This window comes from Hevea brasiliensis, chromosome 17, assembly GCF_030052815.1.
Source record: "Hevea brasiliensis isolate MT/VB/25A 57/8 chromosome 17, ASM3005281v1, whole genome shotgun sequence".
Taxonomy (NCBI): Eukaryota; Viridiplantae; Streptophyta; class Magnoliopsida; order Malpighiales; family Euphorbiaceae; genus Hevea; species Hevea brasiliensis.
In genome coordinates, this window is record NC_079509.1 from 26,140,909 (window position 1) to 26,152,359 (window position 11,451).

At 30.7% G+C, this 11,451-nt stretch overlaps 1 protein-coding gene across 5 annotated transcripts; it reads right to left on the reverse strand.

The window, feature by feature from the left end:
* Nucleotides 1–2,829: 2,829 nt before the first annotated feature.
* On the reverse strand, nucleotides 2,830–9,196 carry LOC110656151 (uncharacterized). 5 transcript variants are annotated; one of them, XR_009145454.1, is made up of 10 exons: nucleotides 8,759–9,196; nucleotides 8,031–8,114; nucleotides 7,688–7,722; nucleotides 7,424–7,535; nucleotides 5,830–5,918; nucleotides 5,399–5,510; nucleotides 5,018–5,148; nucleotides 4,846–4,894; nucleotides 4,072–4,203; nucleotides 2,830–3,613 (listed from the first exon to the last, which is right to left on the reverse strand). XR_009145454.1 is itself a non-coding variant. In XM_021812767.2 (9 exons), the coding sequence occupies exons 1-9, from the start codon at nucleotides 8,966–8,968 to the stop codon at nucleotides 3,587–3,589; spliced, it is 849 nt and encodes a 282-aa protein (XP_021668459.1). In that variant the 5' UTR covers nucleotides 8,969–9,194; the 3' UTR covers nucleotides 2,830–3,586. The 5 variants fall into 5 exon arrangements, 4 of the variants coding, with proteins under 4 accessions (XP_021668459.1, XP_021668458.1, XP_021668457.1 ...); XM_021812767.2 differs by lacking the exon at nucleotides 4,072–4,203 and having other exon boundaries at nucleotides 8,759–9,194; XM_021812766.2 differs by lacking the exon at nucleotides 2,830–3,613 and having other exon boundaries at nucleotides 3,959–4,203.
* Nucleotides 9,197–11,451: the final 2,255 nt, after the last annotated feature.

An 11,451-nucleotide genomic window follows, 5' to 3' on the forward strand; every position in this document is an offset into this window, starting at 1 on the left:
CAAAGGAAACTGCTGTTAAATGAGCTTCACCATTGTTAAAAGAGAAGGAGAACAGAAGCTCTTCCTCTCCAAAGAGCTAGAACATGCAAAAAAGGAATAAGAGAGTTGAAAGGGATGGCCTAGAGAAGGTAATAGTTGGCCATTCTCGCAGGCAACCAAGAGACGGGATGTTTTCTGCCGATAGTTCAAGTTAATTCTTGGGTATGTCAAGAGAAACAGGTCCAGACCTTGCAACAGAATCGCCTGGTTTCAACTTCAATAATAGCTTTAAGAAGATCGATTATGTTTCGCAATCAGAAGACTATACGAATTTGAGAAACGTGAATAATGTATCAGATTTACAGCAATGATTCTGTCAACAACAGGGTAACATGTAATTGTGTTGTGGAACTATAAGCTAGAGCTAGGATTTGTTAAGATTGTATTTCCACTCCGAGGGAGGCAATAAGTTGGCCAGATTTTAGTGACCTGATGTCAAAAAGCTCTACATGAGAGAAGGGTTATGGCATTCTTGGAACCTTTTCTACTTCATGTCAATTTTCAAAGTAATTTTGAACACACTCAGCGCATGAATGAAGTATGATTTAGCCTAATAAAATTGGTGGCATGATTGCAGTTTTAATTGGTCTCCTGATGTTTGACGTTGTATAATTTGTAATGGCAGATATATGGGTGGGCTTTCAGCAATCAATGTTCTGGACAAAGGGCCTCGGACAAAGCAGCGGAGATGTTGGACCTCTTTAATCCATTTAAATTAAAAAAAATTTTCTCTACAAGCCTCATTGACTGTTCAAGAAAACTCTTAAATTCAAATTTGAATTAACCAAATTAACAATTTGCATACCCTTACTTCAGATTAGCTTTTCAATAGATTTCAGAAGTTATTTTTTTTTCCCCTATGGCCTGTGTCTCCGTTGAAGCAATTAACGTTAAGCATTTATCAATTTTTGCATGAACCTAGCCCAGTGTCCTCCATTTCTTAAAATTTCAATTTCTTTTCAAAATTTGTTTTGAACATATAGGTACCAATTTCACTGGGTTTTCTCTATTTTTTTCATTTTCTTGCTGGAGGGACCAACACTACAATTACAAAACATGAATTTCATGGGCCAAAATAGCCTGCGAATCAAAAATAAAATAGAAAGCTTCCAAAAAAGGAAAAAAAAATTTTCAACCAATCCTTAAAATCACAAGGATAACTACTTCCGGGTGAGACCAAAAGATTAGGGTTAAATGAGGAGGCTCAGATTTGCCTTTAATCAGACAAGAAAAAGAGCATAATAACGGTTATGGCTGCAACAAAGAAGCTCTCTATGAAGTCAGGCAAAGCCATCTCCACAGAATACCTCGATATCGCCACGCCAAACAATCAAAGCGTTCTTTAACGTCCGATTTTTGCACTCAAGAAAAAATAAATCATCACAGCCTCTTCACATTCGGTGGTTTCGCAAAAGAAGCAGCAGCAGCAACACAGAGAGAGAGAGAGAGAGAGAGAGAGAGGAGATGATGATGATGATGATGACGACGACGACGACGACGATGACAGAGATAAATAAATAAATAAATATATATATATATATATATACACACACACACAGAGATACACATAGGGCAGTTGACTTTACAGAATCCAAGGTGAAATCATCGGCTCCGCAGCCATTCGGAGACGGAGACGACCACCCTACCAAGAAAACCCATCAACCTCTCCGAGAGCAAAGCCTCATTCTAATTTGATTTTCTTCGTTGATACATCTGCCCTTTATAATAGCCCTTTTCGTTTCATTCCCAAATTGCCCTTGGAAGTGCGTCCAACTATTAGGACATTTTGGTCAATTGAGATTTTGTGATAAATTGGTAGAATGTAAATTACTTCAGAGGATAAAGTGGAACAGCAAATTAAACCAAACATCCAAAGTTGGCCTCAGTTTCACATATATTTCAAATTTAAAATTTTAATTTTAAATTAATTTTTTTAAATATTCAATGCACTGTACCCTGTAATTTTCTGAACATCAAAAGCTACCCTTCGTTTCAGGCATGTAGCTCATGCGTAGAGTATGCGTGCTAAACAATGAACTTTGTTTGGCTACGGAACGATGCGGTGTCTCCTCTTTCTGTAAAGTTCTGTTCAGTCTTCTCCCCTTTACAATCTGTTTGGATTAAAGAAAAATAATAAAAAATAATAATAAAAAATATAATAATAATAATAATAATAAAAATCTCATATTTAGATAAAAAAATTAAAAAAAAATAATAAATTTATAATTTTATTTAAATTAAAAAATAAAAATTTATAAAATATAAAAATATACTTAAAATTTTCTCTATTTTTTTTTCTCATTAAAATGAAAATAACAAAAATATTTTATTTTCCTCCTAAATTTTTCTTTCCACTTTATTTTCTACTTATTTTCTACCAATCCAAACACCAATCTAAACACAAAATAATAAAATATTAAATTATTTTACTCTCAAATTTTCTTTCCCCATTTCTCTCTATCCAAACATAGTCTTAGGGTTATAGGACTTTCCTTTTCCTTTCACAATTTCTATTTTCTAACATCTAATGACAAAACATACTAGGACACATATAGCATTTAATTTTAAATTTAATTTGACACAAATTTTTTATTTTTTTAATTAATATATTTAAAAATTAGTAATTTTCACAAATGTTAATCATTAATTTTTATATTTTTTGAGATTTTTGTCCAGATAATTTCAATGTGTCCAAGTTATTTTGTCCAACATAATTTTTCTAAATTTATGTAATTTATCCAGTACAAATTCCTAAATTTCGCTTCCCATCCCAAATCTGCAAGGAACGGATGACACATTTACAACATTTATATCTTCTTTCATTTAAAAGAAAAATGAAAAGCATTATCACCCAAACAAGTCATAACAAAAAAGCAACTGATCACTTCCAAAAAAAAAAAGCAACTGATCGACAAAAACGAAAACCTAAAATTATAGAGAACACAAAAGACGGAGGCTCAGATCTGATCTGCATTTGATCAGGCAAGGGAAAGGGCTAACAGTACCGCCATGGCTGCAACCACCGGTTGCCAGCGAAAAGTATCTTTTCGTTAGCCATCCGAGTCACCCTGCCATAAGACGGCGACCTTCACTATTTGCCCGATCGGACACTCCTGGAAAAGAACGCATCATCACAGCCTCAGATGTATGTATGTCTGTCTGTGTGCATGTATATATATATATATATATATATATATATATATATATATATATAGAGAGAGAGAGAGAGAGAGAGAGAGAGAGAGAGAGAGACAGAGGAAAAGGAAAAGAAAAGAAAAGAAAGAAGCAGATAAATGTTGGGCGGGTAAATAGAACGCCCTGAAATCATTGGCTCCGACGGTGGGACGACTACGTCTTAATCATCCCGTCCGCTACAGATGAGCCTCATTCTTGTTCCAGAGAGCGTCGAAACCCTGCGCGTGTTTTCCTATGTGTTTTTATCGCTCCTCTCTGCCCTTCTTCCATCTTTGCCCTTTCGTGTTGGTGTGATTTGTGAGATGGGTCCCTCTCAGGAAGGGTGTTTTAGTCATTATACCGGCGTAGTAATTCATCTACCACGCCCTGTTTCGTGACTCTGAAACCAGCAGAAAATATTAACATAATTGGAAAATCAAACCTGATTACATTAATATATTTCAACTTTAAAACCAAGAAAAGATATTCAACTGGATTATTATTTCTTTTATTTCATAATAATTAATCATTATAAATTATATCTTAATATAACTTATATAGTATTTATAAAATTTCACTTATTTCAATCACAATATTTTTTATTTTATTTTTTTTTAATGTAATTACAGTGTTTTTTTCTTTTGTAATTAGTGTTTGAACTAAGTAATTTAATACTAATAATATTTTTCTTTCAATTTTTCCCAATATATTTTTTCTTTTCAAAGTTCTGACCAAGACGTAACTTTGGAGACGACTTCCATGCAACTAAACTAATTGGTAATCTATCCCTTCTTACTTTTAAGTATGAAAAATAAAGCGTGATTCCTGCATATTCATCTTAAGCAAAGCTCCTCCAACCTTATTTATATCTGCATCTTCTGGTGTTAAAATTTAAATCAGTGCATAATTCAAACACTGCTAAAAGGCTCATGGCGTGCCTCAGGTATGAAACATTATCAGCTTGAATTTGCAAGAGTTGAATTGAAAGAGCTGAGAAAACAGAGTAGATCAATGAGCTCCAATTTCATTCAAGAAGACCATTTAACATTAAATTGGGATTTACACCGAAAGCAAGCCGAAGAAAACCTACCTATAATTCCCAAAATGTTGAAGGCTAGTTTAGAATGAATGGCATTCATACATGAAAAAAATATTCTTGACAAATATTATGGCTGATAAAATGCAAATAAAAAATGCCATTGTTGAGGTTTCGATCAATTGGTCATTCACATGACCTCTTTACCGCTCTGTTGGATTACAATTTTGTTCACAACCTCACCTCTCAGGGTAACAAAATAGGTAGTCTGCAATTGAAAGATGAACTATGTCAGGCTTTGGCTAGAATTAATAGGCATTTGGGCATCCATTAGACACAGAATTAGTCCATCATGATTCACAGACAGCATCTCCAGTGACTCTATTGAATTTGGATGCTAATATGTAACTTGATTCTGTACAAATTCGGCCACTAGGATAATCGAATATGAAAATGCTTGGTAGACTATAATGAAATGAAATGATTTAGTTCATTGTTCTCTTTAAATTTTACTCGACTAAATTTCAACGGATTCAATTAAGTTCTACCATTGATACACTAACTCTAATGTACTACAAAATGATAAAGATACTTACAATCTCTAGAGAGCTAACTCTATGAAGAAGAAACCCATTATTCATTTCCCTGACACCAAAAAAAAAAAAAAAAAAAGATCATTTTCAGCTCGAGTTGCACAAGTGGAACATTCTTTAGAAGAAAAAAGGTGTTGCATGAGATCAAGATAGGTCTTGAAGATAAAGTACTCACTTCTGAAAAACCGAACTTCCATTTAAAGAATCCATGTAAAATTCACTCTTAATAGGATTTGTAATGCCTATGTAATCTACATCATCTTCAAAGTCATGATTAATGCAACCCTGTCTGCTTAGGTATGCATTCTGAAGACAAAAGCAATAATCTATGTCATCTTCACAAAACAATTACTTGAATTCAGAAAATTTTAAAACAATACTAATTTAGTAATCCAGTTTGCTGAACCCTTTTATCTTAAACTCAAAGATGAAATTATTTTGACATTCTTTTGAATGGATTTGATTTTGAGCTTGAGCAGTGTTTGTGCAACCATTAGTTAAAACTACAATCATGGAGATTTTCCCCATAAATATCAAAAGAATCTTCACTTCTTACCACTCCATATGTCATGAAAATACGATGCAGAGGCTCGTAAACTTTTTTTTCTTCAGTTTGCTCTTCATTGTCTTCACAAACAACCATAGGGTGGTATCCAACAACTATTAACCTAGATTTACATGAAACAAGAGAGCCATTAAACAATAGGGAACAAAAATTGGGAGGGTTTAGAGTTAGAACAGCAGGTCAAGAAGATAACATTGGAATGCCTCAATGGTCCTATTTCAAATGAAACAGAAACAATAATCATAATACAAGATTCTGCAGGAAAAAAATCTTTAAACATAAATGTAGAATGTGAATGGCTCAACATAAACAACATTTTAAGATCTTTACAACTTATTTTCGTTTACAGCCTTGTTAGCAAAATTCCAAGCCTTAGGCAGAAAATAACTTACTAATAAATAATACGATAGTGACTTTTTTACCAGCTATTAGGATTGGCCTCTAGTGTTTGTGTCAGCCAATTTAACTGGTTGTTTCCAAAGCTATTCATTGATCCCTCGAGCATTGAATCCTCAAAGTTTCAAAATAGGTTAATTTCAGAAAAAAGAAAGGAAAAATACTACAAACTATGTTAAATAATTGAATACTAATGAAACACGAGAACAAAGGATCTTTGATAATGATAATCCATAGACATTGAATATGAATTTACTAAAAGGCATATAGTTCTCCATCTCACACAATCATATTTTAGAGAATTAGCTCTAGTGAAAAAGCTTGCAAAAAGAAGTAAAAAAAAAAATTAAGAGAAAATACAGAGCCTTCATTGAAGATAAAGTATATGAAGTGTCCTTGGAAAATTTTAAGTCTAATGAATTGATAACCAGAAAGTATGTAGATGTTCTATGAATCCAACTTGACCAATGCCTGACTCACCTTAGCTTGCACTTAACCTTGCAATGAACATCACTGCCCAAGTTTAAATGTTTAATGACCATAAGACATTTCTAGCAAACAAAGTTCACTTTTTTGCTTTTGATATTTATATACACTGTACATTTCATGTAGTTTCAGTCCTGACATGAAACAAGGCCACAGTTACATGCTTAGGCTTAGCTAAGAAGAGCCCTGAAACATATGCTCCTATTTCTATAAGGAACCCTAATAGATAATATACATGGCAAGGAAGTATAATCATAGGCATGGCACTTCAGATTCGGCACACATTCACCTAATGCTTTTGATTTTTACAGACATAGTTTTACTCACTTTTCAATAAGAATTAAGACGGCAAACTGAAATTTTCTTATGTCTTTAATTACCAATAGTTTGCTCAAGACATTTTAAAAATCTTGCAAAGTCATAGTTTTCGTATCCTCAGTTTACGACTTAGACTCAGGGTTAAAATGCCACATTTGGTGGCAGATTTGCAACATCAATGTCAGTGAAGTGAAGACAGTAAAACTGGTCCATTGTTGTTTTGCATGCCAAAGCCCAACATAGTTTTGTTGAATCCAAAGCAGAAACCTTTACCAGTTAACATCTCCATTTTGAGAAGAAGATAAATAGCTGAATAGAACGTGTAACACAAGGGCTGGCTTAGTATAGAGCATAGACACTAATAAAAAATTTGGGATTGCATCTATACAGGGTAAAACGAGAGTAATAGGCTCAATTACCTTGCTGAGACCTAAGAACATAACACTATAGTAATGTTTAACTCTGACCAAAATGCAAAATCTAGTCCACAACTTCCACTTACATAAGAAGATTTTGAAAATAAAAAGAGACAACATGTGCCAAATCAATTATGATTCAAACTAAAAGGAAAAAAACCAAGCATATGCAAGGCAAGGTGGGACTTGGCAATTGGCACAAAAAACTTAGCTGCTGAGCTCAGATATATATATATATATATATATATATATATATATATATATATATATATATATATATATATATATATATATATATTTCAAAGAAAACTGTGGACAAATTATATACATCACGGTAATATCTTCTTGATGTGTTGATCGACAAACATACAGAGTTTGAATCTGATGGATAAACATTCACCTGTAATGACTCAGTATCCACACCAGCAATGGTTAACATTTTCCCATGTGTTAAGTTGATCTGTTCCATGAAACAACCAACTTTCCAACCCTTTGAAGCTCTAGTAGTATACCTATAAGCATTATTATTAATCATTGCCCGCTAAAGTAAAGTAATTAGACTGAAAATGCTAATCAACTAACAGGGTCTAAGATATAATAGTAACAAACATTTGCAAGCAACATAAATGTACCAAAGACAAGTAGTTGCACATGTGAAGTATACCAGGGAATGTTCATTGACGAGAAGAGTCTGCTTGCCTGCAAAAGAAAAAGGTAGCATTGTTGCTAGCTGTTGAAGGTAATGAAAATGTATCAAACTAAGAAGGAACCATTTGGAATCACATAGTTATTTCTCATGTCTGAAACATATCCATAGTTATTTCTATTATAAAGAGTCTTGAAGAAAGCTTTTTTGCAAAATATAGTTTTCACATTAACTGAATATTGGGGCCATTAGAAGTCTACTTAACAAGGATAAGCTAGTAGACTTCCCTAATTGAATGTGTTGGGGCCAAAAGAAAAAGACAAGAAGTGGAGGGAGAAAGAGAAAATGAAAAGAATCTTACATTCTGTGTTAGAGGATCATCTTCCCCCAGCTCACTAATGTTCACCACAAATTTTGCTTTGTAAGCTTTTGCCACATTCTCCATCTTCATCAACACCAAGAAATCCAGTCAAAATATGAAAAGAAATATATCAAATATCAAATGGAAACTACTTCTGCAGACTTGATTAAACCAGAAATAGATGTAGTGTAAAAAGAGACTAACTTTTTTAAGTTAAACAATTTTCAAATAACGAAGATCAATTTAAACATAAATAAAAAATAAAAAATAAAAAATAAAAAACCAAAAGCACAGATTATGTATAGGCCAAAAAGGACATAAACGAATCCCTCCCCAAGAACAGCACCAAACACGTAAGCCGATGCAAATGAATCAACTGAGAGGGAGATGAAAGAGGAAAACGAAACTAAATCTAATAACTTGAAACTATAATTCAATTTCAAATGATTTGAACAAACAAGAAACCGAGAAATTCTTATTGCCAAACCATTCACAATGGAAGAGAAAAGTTAATAACCTGTTGAAATTCTAACCTTTTTTGTATTAGGAAACAAGGCACCTGAGCTTAATTAAGCCTGATTCAATTAATTTTTTCAAGGAAATTAGACAAAATTCTTTCCCTTTCTCCGGAAACAAAAATTCAAGCCTAACAAGCCCTGCTTTATGAAAATAAATATGAAATTTCTAAATAAGAAAGAGGAGTTCAATGAAGAAAGATAGAAATTTACCAGTTTAAGAAGATGGATCTGTTGGTTCAGGGGTCTAAAGCCTCCTCCAACACTCAGAAAATAAACATCAAGAGGTCTGGTATTGGCAGTGCCATCTCTGGTATGATAAATGGAATTCTGATGCTGACCCAAGTTCAGAGAGAGGTAAAAGGCAATACAGAGAGAAACCTGCACAATCAAAGTACAGGTCCAAGATCGTTTCTTCTCCATTTTCACACAGGTAGCTGCAACCCGACTTTTTCCAATTGGCTACAGAGATCTAAATCTAGGACCGGCTACATTACGTTAGCGTGCTGTATGGCTAAGAAGAATTAGAGGTCAGATGAAAATGGCGTGATAGCTTGCTATATTGTAACGTTTTGCACGAAACTGATAAAAAATATGATTTGATTTTTATTTGGAATATTCTAAGTTCTTGCTTTTGTTATTTTAATGTGTTTTGTTGAGCTATGTGGACATGTATTACAGGAGAACTGACTGTGTTGTACTTCACTTGTTGGAGTTTCTCGGGCAACTGTTGAGGTTAATAGATTCAAAATTAAGTTTTAGGTCAAATAAATGTTTATTAAAGATTTGTCCGCATATAATAAAATATTTTTTTAATTTTAAATATTAAAATTTATTTATTAATTTTTAAATAAAATAAATTTAAAAAAAGAAATTAAAAAATATGGTGGATAAAATTATTTAATACTAAAATTATTATTTTTAATATTTTATTATTTAAAAATTAAAAAATAACATTTTATTATTAAAAAATATTTTATCAAATGTAAATTTACTTAACTTTAATTAAAAATATAAAAATTTATTTGATCTAAAATTTAATTTTAAATTTATTTAACTCTTAACTAAAAAAAAAAATTGACTTATTCAATTTTTTTCTTTATTGGACAACTCGGTAAGATTATTATCTCAAAATTGATCCCTTAAATTATTAATAATATATATGTGTACCGTACAATTAATTATACTGTCAAAAATTAATAAAATTGTCATTTATGATCTAATGGTAACTAAGCACTATTAACGTGACAATTTTGTTAATTTTGAATGACATAGTTATACAGTACATAAGTTACAATGATTAAAAAAAGTTCATGGTATAGTTATAAAAATGCGTCCTATTATTATTTGGAATGGTAAAAAAAATTAGAAATAAAATAATAAAAAAATTAAAATATGAGATTCATAATTATTTTCTCTTCAAATTAAAGGAAAAGTGAAGAAAAATTTACTATATCATAATTTTATCTATAAAATTATTTATGTTAATTGAAAAAAATGGATGGAGATACATTGTTTTTTTTCCAGGGATAGAGATACATTGTTTACGAAACTATCCCTTTGCTTTCTCATATGTCCACAGGAAGAGAAAGATGGCTTTTATCCTCTGTTATTATTTTTCTCCACTATTTTTCTTTATTTATTTTATACCTCCTCTTGTATTGTTCTAAAACATAGTTTTAACATATAGTTTTATTTATTTAATGATTAAAAATATATTATTCATCTTATAGATTTAAATTTAAATTTAAATTTTCTTATTAAAAAAAATTTTATAATTAATGAGTGAAGAGAAAATATTATTCAATTACACTCTTATATTTATTCAAAAAGTTTAATTTAATTTATTTTTAATTTTTTTTATTTAACTTAAAAGTTTTAATTTAATCTAAAAATAAAGAAATTAAGAAATTGAGATTCTTAATTTTTAATTGAAATTAAGAAATTTAATATATAAATTTTAAATTTTAAGTTAAATTAAATTTATACTAAAATTTTTAAATTAAAGTTAAAATATATTAAATTAAATTTTTTTAATAAATATGAAAATTAAATTAAACATTTTACCTATTCTTTTTAATTCCTTTGATTTTTTTGAATGAAAAGGTGAAACCTTTTTGTGGCTTTGAATCCTTTTGTCCCATAGCAAATAAAGACAGAAAAACTCAGCAATCTGGACACATCCAAATGAGAAAACCAGCCTACATGTCATTTCCATTAAAGTTACGGATGATTTGAAGTGTTTTTTTTGTTTTTTTCTGGTAAAAAAAGAAAAAATATATATTTTTTAAATATATTAATAAGACATTAAAAATTAAATTTAGTTAATAATAAAATATTAAAATAATAAAATAATTTTAAAGTTATTTTTAGTATTACATAAAATAATACTATCTAGAAAATAATTATTTTAACTATAAAATTCAATGCAAAAATTCAACGCTGAAATAAGAGCCAGCGGTGAGGAGCTTGAAAAGTTTGACAAGATCTTTTCAATGTGCAAGCACTAAATCATTTTTGAAAAGAAACACCGGCGAATTAATTATTAAAATCATATAAAAAATTATTTATTAAATTAACAAAAAATGAAATTATTTATCAAATTAATATTTATTTAAAAAAATATCATTTGAAAAAGCAAGTTTTCAATAAAGTCTATTCAATAAGAAAATGTGCAGTTTTCATGGCACTGTGCAAACAAAGCAGGTTTTGCTCTGAAATTCAGGGCTGTCATATTACCAAATAAATTGAATTGAAACTACCACAATCATTTGTGTTTTTCTCAGCCATATTTTCCTGAGGACAATGTTAGGGCATTAATTCATTTTACAATTTTTTTTAGTAAAAGGTACGTTTTAGCTCATTAAAAGCAGAGCTTAAAGTCCAATACAGTGATTGATGCGTCT

What these genes read in the sequence shown, in the direction of transcription:
- LOC110656151 (XM_021812765.2), bottom strand. Translation starts at nt 8,968, where the DNA reads ATGGAGAAGAAACGATCTTGGACCTGTACTTTGATTGTGCAGGTTTCT. An exon ending in TCGTCAATGAACATTCCCTG is followed by an intron (nt 7,536 to 7,687) that starts GTATACTTCACA and finishes TAATGCTTATAG; the next exon opens with GTATACTACTAGAGCTTCAA. An exon ending in TGGATACTGAGTCATTACAG is followed by an intron (nt 5,919 to 7,423) that starts GTGAATGTTTAT and finishes TGAAACTTTGAG; the next exon opens with GATTCAATGCTCGAGGGATC.